This window comes from Ostrinia furnacalis, unplaced genomic scaffold (assembly GCF_004193835.3).
Source record: "Ostrinia furnacalis isolate ACB-3 unplaced genomic scaffold, ASM419383v2 OfSCF0780, whole genome shotgun sequence".
Classification (NCBI taxonomy): Eukaryota; Metazoa; Arthropoda; class Insecta; order Lepidoptera; family Crambidae; genus Ostrinia; species Ostrinia furnacalis.
Window position 1 is genome coordinate 1,704,844 of NW_021131019.1, and position 19,808 is coordinate 1,724,651.

At 39.9% G+C, this 19,808-nt stretch overlaps 1 protein-coding gene across 1 annotated transcript; it reads left to right on the forward strand.

The window, feature by feature from the left end:
* The first annotated feature begins 2 nt into the window (after positions 1 to 2).
* On the forward strand, positions 3 to 19,517 carry LOC114350032 (probable 4-coumarate--CoA ligase 1). The gene is made up of 9 exons (XM_028300653.1): positions 3 to 333; positions 4,524 to 4,734; positions 7,609 to 7,755; positions 8,589 to 8,789; positions 10,898 to 11,006; positions 11,829 to 12,055; positions 16,699 to 16,877; positions 17,702 to 17,857; positions 19,034 to 19,517. Exons 1-9 carry the CDS (start codon positions 97 to 99, stop codon positions 19,316 to 19,318), a joined length of 1,752 nt encoding a protein of 583 aa, XP_028156454.1. The 5' UTR covers positions 3 to 96; the 3' UTR covers positions 19,319 to 19,517.
* The last annotated feature ends 291 nt before the right edge of the window (positions 19,518 to 19,808 follow it).

Here is a 19,808-nt window from a genome sequence, read left to right on the forward strand (position 1 = left end):
GCCGACGTCTGCTGCGATCGCGCCAAAACTCCGGGCAGAGGCGCGGGCGCCGACATTTATGAGTTGACGCTGCGCGGGTAAACAGCGCGCCGGAATATGTCGCATTTGAAAGTTTTGCGCGGGAATTTGGCGCGCCAATTTTTTAATTGTGCGAAAAATGGCAGGCGGGCAAAGGCATACCGTATGCACAGCAGGGGTTTGGCAACCCAGACGGCGCCGAACCTGGACAACAAGTACCTGAACTCTCCCTGGGGAGAAATACAAGTTGGACCAGAAACTGTTACCGATTACGTCTTCGGGGACCTCGAGTTATGGGCGGACAAACCCTCTGTGGTGAGTTTGTTTTGTTTTAAAAATTAGTGAAATTGTTTACATTGGTAGTATTTTATGTTTTTAATGGATTCGTTTAAATTATTTCATTTAATTTAGGTATTAGGAGAATGTTTATTGATTTTAGAAATTATTAAGCTTAGCTACTTAATGTTTTCATTGTTTTCCCGATGTTTCTGGATCTTTCTAAGTTAACGAAAGCGACAACATTTTTTTAATATTTAACTGTTGCGACCGTTTATTGTCAGAAAAAGTTAAGTCACTTTAATTTCTTTTTCTAAAATAAGTACCATGACCAAGCAAAGTAAGGGTCCAATGTTTCAATTTAAGTGTGTTATCTGTCTCTACATTATAAAGTACAACGATAGTCTATTTATTACTATGATAAAAAATATATCCATCTACGTCTCGATAAAAAATATCTTGCCACGTAAATAAAACTTACGGTTACGACCTCGTACATAGTTAAAATTAAATAATCATATCAATTAGTGCTATGTTGCTAATATTTTTTTCAAAGATATGAACATTGTAGGTAAAGATCAATGTTATTGAAATTTTTCAGGGCAGGCCTTTAATATCTCCAATGAAAGGAAATAGAAAATCAAGACATGATTTGGATTTGTTCTATAAAAATGTTGAATTTTTAAAATGTTACTTCTCAATTACCAAGACCTTTGATACCAATAGTTGTGGTTGACTCAATTTTATTCTTGGAATGACAGCATAAAATTAATTTTAGTTTTCATAATAAATACGAAGCGTGTAAATCACCATCAAGTCACCGCAAGTCACATAAAACAAGATGAAACAACAAACCAACAATGACACATGCCTATGATAAAGATTAATACTTTTGTTTAAAGAAATAGTTGTCACAGGTTGTAGATAAGTAGATAACAAATCTATTAACCGTGGTGTGTACTTTGCGACCACTTTGCCGTCCCGTTTAACAAGTGCGCGTGGTGCAATCGTTTGCTATCAATTCGAGTGCATTAGTTCCGAGTACAAAGGTCCATACCATGTGCTATGCTAGATATAAATACGGTTGTTGGCTACGCCTCTATAAATAGTGCACACACGTGAAGGTTGAGGTTGAGATAGTGTAGAAATATGTCAATTGGCACTATTTCTAAACGCGCACGCGGAATTGATTCTTGATTTTGTACCTGCGTTTTACATAAAAGCTATGTCCATTAGCGATACTTATCTAATAATTTGCTGCAAAGGAAATGTGAACTTTAAATAAGTAGATTAGATATTTCAACCTTTTTTGTCGTTCCACATAATATTTTTTCTCATTACGACTGCAATAAATGTAGAGAAAAATGAAGGCTCGGTGGGCCAAAGTTTCATGTCCTTTCGCTTTTTTATGACAATATGGAAGAAATTTTATTTACCGAACAATTTTTACTTTAAGTTTAGATAAAGTAAAGTACTTAGCTCCTATCGAATTTTCTATCTAAGTTTAGTTAAGCTTGACTTAGTTCTTCAATAACAACTAAGTAGGTTCATTTAAAACTAATATTAAAGTTACTGCGAAGTTTAATTGTATTGATAAACCTTGGATTAGTTGCGATGCGAAATAATACATCATACCTACTTTGCTGTAGGTAAAAACGAGAATAATTCAATTTAATTGGCCACGTAAATGCTTCTATTACAGCTGCAGCCAACATATCTGAGTAGCGCGTGACCTAGGAAACCGATTTCCTGATAAGCATACTTAACATTATTTTTCCTTCATGAATGAATTCTGTAATTTTCAATAAGAGATTTTTCTCGTTGTTTTTATTTTTATTTACAACAAACGACTTAGTTAGGATAAAGATTAATCCATCCATTTAGTTCGAAGGATACGGAACCTTCAGTGCGCGAATCCGACTCACTGCTGGATGTTTATTTCCTTTTCTACTTACAGATGCACAAAATAAACAATAGTAAAATACGTTACACGACAAAAGTTGTTAAAATAATGTTCACACAGTTTTACAATCCATTACTTATTTACATGCCATGTTTTTGAAAGAACAACTTACAAAAATTACCTATTATTTTAAGATTTAAGTTTTCTGAATTTAGCAACTATTTATTTACCTATGTCTTAAATTGGCAAAATGTAAAGTCCTCTTCATACAACAATACCCACATACTTACCACTTCCCATTTTCTTTTGATTCAAATCGTTGTGGGGCAACTGACATGAGACTGTAGCTATTAAAGGGCCCTAGTTACTTGGGTTATGTTGTAAGGATTATCACATTTGAGTGTCCCTCATCAGTCTCATCACATTGTAGTAAGTCAGTGATCGAATTGAGGACAGTGTTGAGATTGAACACGTGGAGCTTTACTCTGTTAGTCTGTCTTCAAGCTTAAAAAATTTAGGTATTCATGTTGATGAATTTTGGTATAGAGATAGATTAAATAAATAAATAAAATAAATAAATATCCTTGGACATTTTACACTGCGGTTCTAGTCCCAAACTAAGCAAAGCTTGTACTATGGGTAGTAGACAACGGATATAAACATACTTAAATACTTTTTTTTTGTAAATACATACTTATTATACATAGAAAACACCCAGTCCAATACAAACAAATATGTTCATGCGCACAAATGTTTGTACTGTGCGGGAATCGAACCCGCTACCTCCGGAATAGTAGTCCGTTTCGAACCACTACACCAAACAGATTGGACCATTGGATTGGACCTTAGGATCTTACATGACAGTTAGCGCCACTTTTTGTAGGAAAAACAAAAGAAGGAGGTGATATAGTTAATTGCGACTTTCTGTGACCTACTGAAATTCACTATATTACAAAACTTATGACACAGAAACGTTCGATCGTCCAGAACTACAGGAATACTCGTGCCAAATATTTTATCTCCGGTCTTAGCACTTCGAGGCTGGGACTTTGACCCCTAGTTTGTTCCTAACACATAAAAAGTGTGCGCTGTTTGTAAACAAACTCAATAAAATTGATATAAAACGTCAAAGGCCATTCATTATAAGTTTACTGACGTAGCTAATTTTAATGAGAATGAAATGATTACATACCGGAGTGTTTTTAAATAAATAATATTCTTTTAGTTTGTTAATTGGCACAAGTTCACAACTTCTACTTATATCAAATGAACAATTCTATTCTGTTACATTAATTAAGTTACATCTTGTTTCTTTCAACAGTTAATTCATTGCATAGGTACGTTTTACCGTAACTCAGTAATGTTACTATGAAAACGGTGTCCTATTACTTACCTACCGAATATAACTTTCCAATCGTCTTCGTGTGCATTGAGTGCATTAAAAGGCACAAAACAGTGAATCTAATAATCTGATATTTTCATGGTTCTCCTACACATTATTAATTCTTTCATCAATAAGTAAGTAGCTATACTTACCTAATTTTCAGTTCAAGTGATTTGGTCTATTCCACTTTGATCACCTGGCTTTGATGACCCAGGTGATCAAAGTCCACTTTCAGCGACAATTTAGTGTCCTTTGATCACCCACGGATATGATACTCTGGGTGATCAAAGTGGACTCCAGTTAAATTATTATTTTAGTGTCCTTTGATCACCTACATGTCCACTTTGATCACCCAGGGCATCATATCCGTGGGTGATCAAAGGACACTAAATTGTCGCTGAAAGTGGACTTTGATCACCTGGGTCATCAAAGCCAGGTGATCAAAGTGGAATAGACCAGTGATTTACCTAGGTATACTAAAAAAATTTTAGAAATTGGGCCAATTAAATGAAAGCCGGTTTTCATTTGTGCACGTCTGGGTGTGTTGGGTTGAGAGACACCGCCTACGTTGATTAATTAGTTAACAACAACATCGTAAAAGCATTTCTTATGATTGAGATTGTGGTCTGACGCATTTTATTATAAATACTAGGTAGGTATTGTTACTTCGATGATAAGTTTGATACTCAACCATTTCATTGGAATTTGAGGTATTATTCACAAATTCAATTTCTCTGAACTAATAATAATCTGTACCTTTACATAGATAGAGATAGATTAAACCTAGAAAAAGTAGGTACCTATCATTGTGGCATGAACGAATCTTAACTTTCATTCTTTAGCGTTTGTATGGAAAACCAGGGAAAACTAAGTTTATCATTTTTTCATCTGACGTGAAAGGGCCAAGGGGTAACATCTAGCTTATATTAAACTTACCTGCAGACATGCGGCGTCTCCGGTCGCTCCTACGACTACGGAATGCTGCGGATGATGATCGAGCGCTGCGCCTCCGCCCTGCTCGCCGGCCTCAAGCTGTCCCCAGGGGAACACGTCGGGCTCATCCTGCCGAACATTCCAGAGTTCGCCGTGTTGATCCACGGCGCGATGAGGGCTGGACTCGTGGTGACGTTCGCTAACCCGCTGTATACCGCAGGTGGGTTGGATCTTCATTTCATCATCAGTATTTAGAAGTCCATTGACTCAAAATGAGGTGGGAGCCCCTCGAATCTCCCCGCCGGGCTCAAGCTGTCCCCAGGGGAACACGTCGGCCTCATCCTGCCGAACATTCCAGTGTTCGGGCAGGATTCGTGGTTACATTCGCTAACCCGCTGTATACCGCAGGTGGGTTGGATCATTTTTTCATCATCAGTATTTAGAAGTCCATTGACACAAGATTAGGTGAGATCCCCTCGACTCTCCCCGCCGGCCTCAAGCTGTCCCCAGGGGAACACGTCGGCCTCATCCTGCCGAACATTCCAGAGTTCGCCGTGTTGATCCACGGCGCGATGAGAGCTGGACTCGTGGTGACGTTCGCTAACCCGCTGTATACCGCAGGTGGGTTGGATTTTCATTTCATCGTCAGTATTTAGAAGTACATTGACACAAAATGAGTTGGGACCCCTCGACTCTCCCTACTGGACACTAGCTGTCCCCAGGGGAACACGTCGGCCTCATCCTGCCGAACATTCCAGTGTTCGGGCAGGATTCGTGGTTACATTCGCTAACCCGCTGTATACCGCAGGCGGGTTGGATCTTCATTTCATCGTCAGTATTTAGAAGTCCATTGACACAAGATTAGGTGGAAGTTCCTCGACTCTCCCCGCCGGCCTCAAGCTGTCTCCCGGGGAACACGTCGGCCTCATCCTGCCGAACATTCCAGAGTTCGCCGTATTGATCCACGGCGCGATGAGAGCTGGACTCGTGGTGACGTTCGCTAACCCGCTGTAATACCGCAGGTGGGTGGTGAATACTCTTTTCATTATCAACCTCTAGAAGTAAAGCAAATGTTTTAATTCTTTGCGAAAGTTAGAATACAGTCATATGAACACTCTTAGCTGACTAGTGCGCGGGCTCTCATACACCGTCATTGTTTGAATGGCTGCCACAGCAGGCTGCTTAGTGCGCTGGAAGCCTAATGGTTTTCAGCTGATGATACAGCGCTGCGCTTCCGATAGCAGCCGAAGAACAGAACCCCCATGCTGAGGTCCGTCTATCCAAATACATTCTATTGCATTATTGATTAATGAATAGAATTCGAATGATTGATTAATTTATACACATTGTTTCAATGTTATTTATCAATCATAATGATGACAACTTTATCTGAAATCTAAAATATTTACTTACACATAATGTAGCTATTTATAAAGAAATAATGGATAAACCCATGAATAATCTATTTCACCTTGAGGGTATTAAATACCAATATCAATGCAGTTCTCGGCTTCGCACAAGTTCTCACATGAAATTGTTGAGTAGCGGAAAAAGGGAGCTAGGCTAGGCAATTACGATGTCTGGAAATCGGAGACCTTGGTTATTTTAGAAGTTATAACTACGACTGAAAATGGCATGTCATCAAAATACCTACGTTATTTAGGTCATCATGTCTAATTCGACAATAATGTCTGAAATGTGTGTTTTGTTTCAAAAACGCTCTACCTTTGGATAAGATGTGTTGTTGTTGCTATTTTATCACATCTCTGAAACAAAAACATCTTGAGATAATTTTAGAGCAAACATACTCGTACAAAACTCTAAAATTATCTCAAGATATAAGTAAGGAAAACGTAAGTAGGTACACGACAATGATTGATACTACGAAGTTCGTAAAATCGTAGCAGGTTCAAATGTATTTTTATCAAAATGTATAAGTTTCTGATCTGAGTCTGTGTTGTCCCCTTATAAAGATCCTACCTTAGTAGTTATCTATAATATACCTACCTAACTATCTTGAAAGACCTGTAATTTATTACCTATTTACAGTCTGTGTAAACATAGACACTCAGTTATCAATAGATTACTAAGTATATGAATTGCTACGCAAATACGGTTGATTCAGTGAGCTGACTTTAAATAGAGAAGGTGTGTTTCTCCATAAATTTATAAATTAATAGTCAGGTAGAGACATGGATTTAGGGCTACATTAATCCATGGTAGATATTAACCATCCATCTTGCACGTGGTACACTCACTAGGTATATTACAGTGCATTGTTAAATTGGTCGTTTATAAGTTAATCTACCCATCATCAGCAGATAATCCGCCTCGAAGAAAGGCACAGAATGTAAAGGAACACGCGATAATTAGACAGGTGCTGATTTAGCAATGCTACAGAAAACTTCAGTTTTAATTTTACAACTTTATTTTTAGATGGTTAGGATGATCACAGGACGTCCACTGCTGAACATAGACCTCTCCAATGATTTCCAGAATGTTCGGTTGGTAGCGGCCTGCTCCCAGCGCCTTCCTCCTACCTAGTAACACATTCGATGCTAACAATAAAGTTGTTGGGATGTAAGTGGTGTTTAACCACTTACTATCGCGTGATTAACCTAATGATAAACTATAGTAGCTGTACTCTTACACAAACACGTGGTCACGTAGATAATTATCTCCGTTATCATTGTCTACTTTAATCAACGGCTAGACAGCGAGGTCAAATGGGGCTGATAGGAAAATAATATGGTGAGCAATTACAATTAGCTCATCAGCTGATTAACTACTCGTTCTTTGCACAAGTATGGAGGACTTGATTTATGTTGTTATGCACCTGCAATGTTTGCTCACTCTTTGTTTCTTTGTTGGAAGAATACGTTATAGATATATGTACTTAATTAAGTACTTAGTAGCAAATCACATGCTGACAGACTTGAAATGTGAATCCCCGTGAAAGCAGTGGGTCCCAAGTTCGATTCTTGGTTGAGGCAATATTATGTAACTTAGATCAAATTGTTGAAACTCTACATTTTGTAGAGCTCTCCAAAATTGTTGTGTTGTTAAATAGCACTTGTTAATAATTTGTTAACAGATGAGATGAAGAGGCAGTTCGCGGATTGCAACGTGAAAGCGATCGCTACCATCGAGATGTTCATGCCCATCGCGGCGCAGGTCAGCCAGGCCCTCAAGGACTACAAAGGCACCATCTGGGTCGGCGGAGAGGACGATAAAGCCAAAGGTAAGCTACTGTTACAGTAAGGATATAAGTTTGAAAAATAGGGTGTCTGTGAATCTAAGTTAATCAAGGAGTTTATTTAAAACAATAGACTGAGTGCTGCCATTTCTTATTATCTGTGGAGTCGTACTCATCCATCACAGTTGTAGCCCTAGTAGAGTTTATCAAGCGACTTAGAATTAACACTTTTTATAATAAGGAGGACACAGTTACCTAAAAATATTTAGTTTTTGTTACACTTACTTCAAATCTTCTTCAAATTATTTACAAACTAGCTGTGCCCGCGACTTCGTCCGCGTGGACTAATGACTTTGGGTAGGCACTTTTAATAATTTAGTCTAATTATTTTACAAAGGCCTATGTTCAGCAGTGGACGTCCTATGGCTGAAATGATGATGATGATGATGATTTTACAAATAGCTTTTGCCCGCGACTTCGTCCGTGTAGAAGTCGAAAAAGTTCTCATAGGNAAATTAAATGCTTTAACTCCTTATGGTGGTTGAGCGTCATGTACCACAACTTCAGCTTTATAATATTAGTATAGAATATAGAAGTATAGAAGTATAGATTAGTATAGATATAGATATAGATTGGATCATGAACTGATAAATCGACCGTTTTACTACTTAGTTAAATGTTACGATAAAGTCAAAGTCAAAGTCAAAATTTCTTTATTTGTTTAGACTAATAAATAATTCTTACAAATCGTCATTTTGATCTTAAGGAGCCTCTACATGTCTCATAATCTTTTTACCCTACCAGCTACCAGATAAATGCGTCAATTCATTTTGCATGCAATATCTAAGTTAATTAATTTAAGGGATTAATTATTTTAGGAATATTCGGCCTGCGCTCCCTTTTAATGGCGGATCTCAAGGCGGATCTGCCCACCGTCAACAGTGATGACGTGTGCCTCATACCCTACTCCAGCGGCACCACAGGCATGCCCAAGGGCGTCATGCTGACGCACAAGAACTTGGTCAGCAATCTGAAGCAGGTGCACTGTCCGAAGGTCATGAAATATGGAGGAGAGAAAGGTAAGGAGTGTAGGTAAAAGCGTAGTTGACAGCATCGGTTCGAAGGACCTCTGGCCATCTTTCGTCTCTTTCGGCGCCCATTAATCTGTTGTCTAGGTCAGGGGTACCTACCCAATCTTCTTCATCCCGCGGTGCACTTACATTTTAGTATTTTGTCACGAACCCTACCCTTTGAAAAAGATATAGTCGAAAGACGGGCGGGTAAACGCGTGGGAGGGGTAGCAGCACAGATATGGATTAGAGTAGATACAGCAAGTTGCTAGTCAAAGCGTGCCATTCCGATATGTCCAAATGGACATACATGGTCGAGTGATGTTCATGTAATCCGATTACAACAATCGGATACGATGATTTTACGAGGACAGTAGTACGAACACGGTAGGGAGAAGAAATTATTTACGGATTGAGAATTGTAATTAACAGCAACGAGTAACAAATTATGTAATTAATTAGAAGCAGCAGAAGAAGAATTATAAAACAAGTTAGATCAGTGATCGCGGAAGACAGAGTGCACTGTATAACGTCGAAATATACCAATCAAGAAGTTAGGTCAGTGATTGCAGTATACACTATTACTACTATGTATACGACGCCCGAGATTTTGTCGTTTAGAAATATCTTCAAAACTAGGTACCTGACTTAGCTTTATGAAAAAAAACGTATTGGCAAAACTACGCATTTTTACATTTATTAAAAATGAAAAACTTGAGTAAAATAGTCTTTATTTTATGAAAGAAGGTCATTTACTTACTAGGATATTTAAAAGTATGGAATTAAGTATGAATTACTAGTAGTACTATTTAACATAATGGAATAACGATCATTACTTTCATAAACATTAGGCACAACAAAAATATTATTTGCAAATTAATAATGTAGAATTGTAGAATAACGTCTACCGCTACATAATTATTTTAATCCACAGTCAGACTAGCTATAAATTTAACAAAATATCAGTTTTATCGGAATTAATTAATTTTTGAATCGAGTCACACGATATCATTCGATGACTTTGCGAATGCAGTACGATGATACGATTACTTTTACGTTGCGGCAATCACTAAAATTCGCTAAAATGACACTAATGACGTTTAAAAAGTGGCACGCTCGGCTTCATACAAATTTTGACACATGCTGCATCTATCCTTATCTGTGGGTAGCAGGCTATCAACGGTTTTCAAGCGCCAACCCGACGTAAAGGATTGACTCATGCATGGGCGACCTTCTATACTTTCTGCGGCACTTACTTTGGGAACCCTTGCGGGTGCGATCCTCTTTTCTACACCTCGACCAGCACTGGTGCACAAGATTGGCTTCTAGCTTTTAATTTTTTCTCATAATCTTCCTTCTCGCCGGATTCGATCATGTGTTAAATTACGCAAATAACGAATGGGCTGAAAACCAATAGAGCGGGTGCCCTTTCGACTCTTCTAGTAATACCTCCACGTATAACGCTAAGTACTTTTATTATGGGTGTGTCAATAAAGTATTTTTATCTATTTACCAACATTGTCTAGCAATCTTAATCTAAAGACCAATTATTACCTACTTATCTACTAGTATCTGAATGAACGCTTAATTACTTGACTAAAGTCCAACTAAATCTAGTTTCGTATAAAACCAGATTTAAAGTCCACTGTATAGGAAGTTAATTTATTGCGCAGCTGCATGTTTTATGCGTTTACGTTATAGGTAGTAAGGTATAGGCGGTTGCTATGCAGCATAGTATGAATGCCGATACTAGGTAGGTACATATAGTAGCCAAATATTAATAGTTTCTTACTTGGCCTTGGCCAAGCTGATTCGAATGGTATGAGAGATTTGCCTATTATGCGAGGGCGAATGAGCATTGCACGTGCTACACTGTATCACATTATCCAAGACAATAGCTCAATGCGGTGTCGGGTCAGGTCCGAGGAACGCCGGGTCGTATCCCGCTGCGCCGCTAGACTTTAAAGACTATCGTGGTGGATCCACAATACAATTAGTTCACCACGAGGGGTTTAATGAAACCAAAAAATTAATATTCTTAAAAAAAAACAATTTGTTTTTTTTTAGGTTGGGCGTAGAATTTCAGCATCCTCTTAATCATGTATTTTTTATTCCAGGACGTGGAGATACAATTCTTACAGTACCACCATTCTTCCACATCTACGGGTTCAACGGCATCCTGAACTACAACCTTACTCTTGGATACCACTTAGTATCGATGCCAAAGTAAGTTCACCTCAAAATCAGTAGGTTAAACTCTGCTTCTAAAGGTGGAAAAGTTGAGACACTATAACCACGCCCGTATTCACATACATTACTATGAGGTCTCACAGTGCGCGTGGACGCACAGAGTGACATACGAACCAATTACAGAGCTCTATTCAACGCTGTGCGTTCGATTTGCTGCTTCACTTAAGCAAGCATCGTTTGTGAATACCTACGGGCGTAAGGGCCTATGCACACCATGTATTTTAAACGCTCCGGCGCGCGCGTTTGTAGCTAAGCTAGAGAGAAGAGACGTGATACACACTTTAGTCGGACTATACCTTTATGCCCACGCTACGTCTTCCAGCCCGTGGTCGCCACTCGAGAACTTTCCTGCCCCAACGGCCATCGTCTCTACGAGCTATGTGCCCCGCCCACTGCCACTTGATTTTAGCAATTCTGCGAGCTATGTCGGTTACTTTGGTTCTCCTGCGGATCTCCTCATTTCTGATTCGATCACGCAGGGAAACTCCGAGCATAGCCCGCTCCATCGCCCTTTGGGTGACCTTGAGCCTTCTTATGAGGCCCATAGTAAGCGACCACGTCCCACGTCTCGGCAGGCCTCCTACTAGGTGGACCGACGATCTGGTAAAGGTCGCGGGAAGAGCCTGGATGCGGGCAGCGCAGGACCGTTCATTGTGGAAAACCTTGGGGGAGGCCTTTGTCCAGCAGTTGACGTCATTTGGCTGAAAAGAAGAAGAAGATACCTTTATGATGAAAAAAATTATGTAGAAAAAAGGCCACTTTAAAAACGTGGTGGCTAACGATCTTTAATATTTCCAGGTTCACCCCAGACGACTACATCAAGTGTCTGGTGGAGTATAAACCGACCACTTTGTTCGTGGTGCCATCACTGCTCGCGTTCCTGGCCACCCACCCTATGGTGAAGACGGAACACTTGCAGTCGGTGGAGACGGTGATGGTCGGCGCCGCCCCCACCACGGATAGCATGTTGGAGAAGTTTCTGCTTAAGTGCGAGAAGACTAAGGACGATATTACGTTGTTGCAAGGTACGTAACTGAAACGTAACACTCAGATGTAAGCGATTCTAGCCATGTAGGTAAACCAATTACCAATGTTTGTTAATGTATACCTTAGTAGGTATAAGTAGAAGTGTAAAGACGATAAGACACGAAACCTTGTTACTCGTACATTGGCACCTTCACTAGAAATAAATAACAACTTAAGTTAGGTAACAGAAATAGAAAGTACCAGTGGCGTAACTATACCATCCGAGGCCCGTGTCAAATGGACATTTTCAGGGGGGCCTCGGTACCATTGCCCTGAAGTAGCGCGGGGGGGAGGGCTTGCCCTAATCTCCCTNATCATTTTATTTTTTTAAATTTTCATACAAAATAAATTTTATAAAATCCGATTTGTATGAAAATTAAAATAGTTAAAATGAAGATATCAATTTTCTGACTTCACCATACCATTTATATGCCCATGTTAACATGGGCTAGTGTCGGCTCATATACCCATTTACCTAACACCCTGTAGAGTGAGGACTGAGAGGAAGTGTAGGTAAGTTGGCACAGAGGAGCCCAGCGCTGATACAACGTACGTCACTATCGCTAGTGTTTTGTTTTCGAACAGGAATCTCTCATTCTGAAACTATTCCATCCACTATTTATTTCCTGACAAGTGGGATTTAAAATTCGAACACCAATTAAACGACTTCCGGTTGGAACACAACGGCCTCTTGCACGAGTGTATCTCGGGGTTGCCAGCAGCTGAGCGGGCATGTGAGTATCAAAACTGAGAGGAAGTGCAGGTGAGACGGCGCGGGGAATGCTCCGGCCAGACGCAGCGAATGTGCCAGAGTTGGCACCAGTTGGAGCTCGCAGACGCGTGCGCGGCCGCAGCGGGGGCAGGTGCCGCCAACCTTGAAAGAATACACCAAGAATTAGAGACGCGTAGACCCAAACCAGCAGAGCTTGATGCGCTTAGATAGAGAATGACCTCTCAATAAATATAAATAAAATATTTTAATGGGGATGTTGCCTGGGTCAAAAAGCAAGAGTTTTAATTAGTCCGTCAGTTAACTTATAAAAAAAATACTCTACACGTATTTTTCACTTTTTCAAACTAATTAAAATTTAAAGAGATAAAGCACACCAAAGTTCATAAGAAGAGGCCCGTGACGTCAACGCTTGCTTAAAAATGCCGCACGTTGTGACGTCGTGCGCAACTTCAACGCACCATAACTATGTAATTATTTGTTAGATTGACAAATAAAAATATATGTGTCCAATATTTTTTGATATTAAACATTACGGACTAAAAAAATTTTTTTAGGCAACTAGCCTATTACATGAAAATATAATAAAGATGCAAGTAAATAAATGAAAGTGATGAATATATGAAGTAAATAAATGAGTAAGAACGTGAAATTACAAACTTAATTTATGTACTATCGGCAACAGTGTTAACTACCCATTGCCGGCCATGTCGTCTCGTTCTATCGCACAGAATCACATTTTGATGAGAGCGAGAGCAAAAACGGAAATGGATAGTTAACACTGTGGCCGTATGTACCTGAGAGAAAATGTCAGTATTTCAAGATAATTAGTTTTTTAAAATGATTTTTTAAATCAACCTGAGCGAGTCCAGTGGCCGCCGCGGCCGCACCTCCTTCAGGCGTGTTGGCGGCACTCGGCAGCGGCGCACCAAGCAGTGGTGGCACTTCTCGGGAATACCTATGGAAAATACACCATTTATTGCATATAATAATATCGAGAGATTCTAGAGTCGACTTAAATAGTTAATCATTGCAGTAGTAGTAACTAGGAAACTAATAAATGAAAGAGACAGTTGAAAATTTATATTATCAGTTTTTTAGTTTTAGTCCTTGCAGTATTCAGCTAGGTGAATGAAAAAGACAGAGCTGAAAAAAATCCATGTTTTGTGAAGTAGATGTTATGTTGTTGGTTGGCTATTTTAGGGTTCAGGGTTCACCTAACAATGATTTCTGTTTTTCTCTGGAGGTGATGAAAATTCCTGCTTTTATTTGAGGGACAAATGACCAGCATGCAGTTTACCAATACAAGACTAATAATTACCTCAATATTTGTCCAGGATTATCCTGCAAGCGGGTTATAAACGCGTGGAAGAGTCTATCACCATGGAGGGGCGTGGCCTCTTCGTACTGTTCGTCCTCCGACCCGCCCACTGCCCCTCCCACTCTATCGCCGGCGGCGGGTACTTCTATTTCTTCTAAAAAACAATAAATTTGCTTCATAACCATAATGGCAGAACCGTTCTAGCTATGAAATTGACAGGAAGGAAATTCCAATTTTTGCCACTAGATGTTTTAGAATCGTTCAGTCAAACAACTATAGTTTTATAGTCATTAAACTAATACATTGCTTTTGCCAAGGAAAAGAAGTGCCCTAAGGCCGCTTGTAGACGTCCGTTTTTTTCACCGGATAACGGACCGTGTTTTTTGCCGGATTTAGCGGTGGTGTATGGTTTATAATGAACGTGTGCACATGCATCGGACATAGGTCCGGCGAGAAAATTGACAGCAAACAAAGGATATCCGTTTTTTGACGGTCCGTCGTCCGGTGAAAAAACGGACGTCTACAAGCGGCCTAAATAAGGGGCCCTAATACATTACATTACTCTATGGATCATAACATAAAATTCTATGGTCATACATTTTATTGCTGCTGTAGGCGTTCCAAAAATGAGTTCCTTACCATTTTCTCTTTGATATTTGTTAAGAAGTTCAGTCACTTTGTCTTCATAGTTGTGTGGTTTTCTCCATTCCTCTTCAACGTAAATATACTTTGGCACAAATTGTAAAGGTCCTAGCATTAGTCGACTTCGTAAGTCGGGTGGTAATTCAGCTGTCTGAAACAAAAATAATATTAAAATCTTTATTGGCAACAAAAACACTTACATGCACAAACATTGTTGCGTTAGCAACTGCATTAGTCAAGGACTGTGTCGCAGTTGCTAGCGCCCACCTCATACAGGCTGACATTGCAGACTTAAAAGTATTTTTGTTTTAATTTTATATTCTGTAATTAATATCCATATCAAAAGACAGGTTACATACAAAATTTATTTACGAATTTCAGGTAGGTTTTCACCATTTAGCTTGTATGAAGTACATAATATTATTATGATTTGTATCATACACATACTTGGTGAAGTAAGGTCTCCATATCACTAGTAGGTGCCAAAGGTGTGTCCACCGTCACCAGCCCTGGTTCATCCCCGCCTTCCAACTCTGCCGCTGCTACCGGAGCACCAATAGCCCCAATGGCTCCTAAAATAAGGTTCATAATTAAATAAAGAATTACAAGGTGGTCAATAAAAATAAATTTTGGCAAAATCTATTTTAGAATAAGGGATTGAGATTAAATTTACCTTGCACTGGAGACATGTTAGCATTGTGAGCATCAAATACTTGCAAGTTTCCGAGTGCTTGTTCCACAGTCTCCAATTCTATGGAATTGCTTTCTTCGTCTTCATCTGAATTTCTGTAGATCAAATAGTAAAGATTAAGCAATTTATTGTTACATTTTATTAATGAGCCAGCTAAAGTTCATATAATATACTGACCTTTGCATAGCATTGTTAGGACTAGGGGATCGCCCTTTGGGTGACCTTGAGCCTTCTTATGAGGCCCATAGTAAGCGACCACGTCCCACGTCTCGGCAGGCCTCCTACTAGGTGGACCGACGATCTGGTAAAGGTCGCGGGAAGAGCCTGGATGCGGGCAGCGCAGGACCGTTCATTGTGGAAAACCTTGGGGGAGGCCTTTGTCCAGCAGTTGACGTCATTTGGCTGAAAAGAAGAAGAAGATACCTTTATGATGAAAAAAATTATGTAGAAAAAAGGCCACTTTAAAAACGTGGTGGCTAACGATCTTTAATATTTCCAGGTTCACCCCAGACGACTACATCAAGTGTCTGGTGGAGTATAAACCGACCACTTTGTTCGTGGTGCCATCACTGCTCGCGTTCCTGGCCACCCACCCTATGGTGAAGACGGAACACTTGCAGTCGGTGGAGACGGTGATGGTCGGCGCCGCCCCCACCACGGATAGCATGTTGGAGAAGTTTCTGCTTAAGTGCGAGAAGACTAAGGACGATATTACGTTGTTGCAAGGTACGTAACTGAAACGTAACACTCAGATGTAAGCGATTCTAGCCATGTAGGTAAACCAATTACCAATGTTTGTTAATGTATACCTTAGTAGGTATAAGTAGAAGTGTAAAGACGATAAGACACGAAACCTTGTTACTCGTACATTGGCACCTTCACTAGAAATAAATAACAACTTAAGTTAGGTAACAGAAATAGAAAGTACCAGTGGCGTAACTATACCATCCGAGGCCCGTGTCAAATGGACATTTTCAGGGGGGCCTCGGTACCATTGCCCTGAAGTAGCGCGGGGGGGAGGGCTTGCCCTAATCTCCCTCCCATTTTGCTAGCCCTGCCACCCTAAAGTTAGCCACTGGAAGTTACTTACCTTCTTACCTTACTCAAACATAACGAGAGTTTTCGTGAGGTCAGAATCGGAACAGATGTTCTTTTTAAAGTTTCGAATCGAAAACCCTATGTTTCACGAAGTTTAGTAAATGTTTAGAACATTGAAGTTGAAACGCGCGATTAAAAACTTTTTTAAATTTAATATCAGGTTACGGCATGACGGAGAGTGCTCCCGTATCGCTGATGACTCCCTACGTGTACCCGCACAACAAAGTTGGCTCCGTGGGGCAGCTGGTGTGCAGCACGCAAGGGCGTGTCGTGTCGCTCGTTAACGGGGAGATGCTGGGCCCACACAAGTCTGGCGAACTCTGGATTAGGGGACCACAGGTAAACAGAAAACAACTATTAAAATATCCGAAGGTAATGTCTATTCCACCATGATCACCTGGGTGACCAAAGTAATAGCCATTCGGCTGTGAAGTGATACGGTGCAATATCGAAATGTGGACAAAGGTCTAAAACTAAAAAGAACGACTTTATGTACCAAGATCTTAGAGCTAAAATGTTAAAATCTTCATTTAGAACGTTAAAAGTAAACTTGAACTTGGCCGGAGCTTACCGCGCGGCCGCGTGTCTAGATTTCATTTCATAATAATTTTATTAACACTAAAATGTATTTAATCTGAACAAAAAGTCTGTAACATTAACCTTGCAACTTGCCCGGTATTGTGCAAAATGTGGACAGATTGAATTTGTGCAAACTATTTCAAAGTATTGCACTCCTTGGCACTACATTTCGTTTTCTGGGGCACGGTGAGTTTAGTGACAGTCATAATGGCGACCGGAATATACGCGCCTAAACATAGTATCAACTGAGGTATCAATGTAATTATGAGAGTAGGGATACTGTCTCTTGGACTATGAACATTTTTTTAACGTTGCGTGTAGGCTGGTGTAGGTAATGCAAATGGACTACCTAAACTGTAGGTAATTCTTCAAATGACTACTTGCCTACAGTCACTTAAATCCGATACTAATGTAGACCACACATTTTACTGCAGATTATGCACTGCGACGCGACCGCGAGAACAGTTTTTATATTGAATGATTAATTATTTGCTTAATTTAGAGTTGACTAGTAGCAACACAGATATGTACCTAGCAATGACTCTTGCTTGAAGCTTACCTACTCAAGTATAATGTAATTTCAGGTGATGAAAGGATACTGGAACAACGAAGCAGCTACAAAGGAGACGGTGGATCCCGAAGGCTGGCTGCACACCGGCGACGTGGCGTACTACGATGACGAGCACTACTTCTACATCGTGGACAGGACGAAGGAGCTCATCAAGGTCAAAGGGAACCAGGTAAGACGCAGCAGACTATTTACAACCCGGTCGAGTTAACTGCGCATCTGGCAGTGACATCACATCGACGCTGTGTTACGGGACATAGCGAACGCCGTTTATTCCCGATGTCCCCCACTATTTGTCCACCACTGGTGGACATTGGGAAAAAAAGTTGCAATGTCCACCAGTGGGGGACAGCGCTACTGAAATCTTCCCGTTGGGCCCTACTGGTGGACACTGAGAAGAAATGAGTTGCTCTGTCCCTCAGTGGTGGACATCGAAACCAAAAAAGTTCCATTGTCCCCCACTATTTGTTTTGTTTTCGTGATTATTAAAAAATATATTTTTTAATTCGTATCAAATTTAATTCTCAGTTTTTTAACATCCCACCTTTCCTATTTATGTAAACTTTTTCTATTTGTCGTGAACTAGATCCTGCAATTTCCGACATTATTACAGATAATAAGTGCAAAATAGTAACATTACCGACACAATAATTTCGGNGCCAAGCAGGGGGAACAACAGGACTGCACCATAATTTCTGATAACATGAACATTGTGGGTACTTGGAAAATTAAAAATGACAAAACCGTTCCGATTAACGCACACTTCCTAGGGGCGTCAGTATAAATAAGGATTGTTTTAAACTATAATAAAAATGCTTTAAAAATGTATGTATTATAATTATTAGTATAAGATTTACTTAAAATGTTTGTATTCATGAACACAAATATAATAGTGGAGGACAACGGAACTTTTTTGGTTTCGATGTCCACCACTGAAGGACAGAGCAACTCATTTCTTCTCAGTGTCCACCAGTAGGGCCCGACGGGAAGATTTCAGTAGCGCTGTCCCCCACTGGTGGACATTGCAACTTTTTTTCTCGATGTCCACCAGTGGTGGACAAATAGTGGGGGACATCGGGAATAAACGGCGAACGCGGGGAAGTGGTCGGTCGATCGGGTTGTTACTCAATTATGATCTACTAAGTTTTTTTACTTGGGATTTTTCTCTTATTTTAACATTATGAAAATATAACGATAATCGAATCAAGTTATTTATCATTTCACTATCGAATGACAAGATCGAGCAAGTTTAACTAGAGAGCGTTTATGTATTAACATTTGATCAGGCGTTATTTTTTTGTATCTTTTTTATTTTAGTTAGTACTTACAAACTTTTTGTTCTTCTCAGGTATCGCCAACCGAGATCGAGAGCGTAATAATGGAACAGCCCGAAGTAGCGGACGTGGCCGTAGTCGGAATGCCAGATCCACTCGCCGGAGAACTGCCCAAAGCCTTCGTAGTCCTCAAGCCCAACCACAAACTCACCGAGAAACAAGTATACGACCTCGTCGCCCAAAAACTCACTAAATACAAACACCTCGAAGGCGGAGTAGCCTTCCTCGACGCCATCCCACGAAACGCCGCCGGTAAAATCATGAGGAACGAACTCAAAGTGCTGGGACGGAAAAAGTAATTCCAGTTTTAACTTAGTATTATTTGTTTAGGTAGTTAGGACGACTCGTTATTACGAGTATTATTACTTAGTGGTATTAAGTATGATGCTACAATACAACATACTACTTAGAAGATCTAGTTTTACTAGGATTTGATAGAGTAATAGGACTGATGTTACTTTTACATAGGCATTTTAGTTAAATATTGAATAATTCTATTTTTATAGAAATGATCTTTGTTAGATAAGTTTTTTAGGCTTCTTATACACGAGCGGCTCAAAGCCGAAGGCAGTGGCAACGGCAGCTGATGCCACCTTTTGGCGGCAGCGTTGCCGCCAAGATGGCGACAGCTGCCGTTGCCGTCGGGTATGAGCCGCTCGTGTTTATGAGGCCTTCTTAAACATACCTACTGTATATAATTATTTAAATGTAAATAAATTGTTGATATATTTTTTTGTTTAATTTAACCCAGTAAAATTATATAAGATTTCATCACAAAAATGGGTAGGT

Bases quoted from the DNA above. Each gene is read 5' to 3' on its own strand.
- LOC114350032 (XM_028300653.1), top strand. From the start codon at position 97: ATGTCGCATTTGAAAGTTTTGCGCGGGAATTTGGCGCGCCAATTTTTT. The intron at 334-4,523 runs GTGAGTTTGTTT...ACTTACCTGCAG, and splicing joins GGGCGGACAAACCCTCTGTG to ACATGCGGCGTCTCCGGTCG. The intron at 16,878-17,701 runs GTAAACAGAAAA...ATGTAATTTCAG, and splicing joins TCTGGATTAGGGGACCACAG to GTGATGAAAGGATACTGGAA.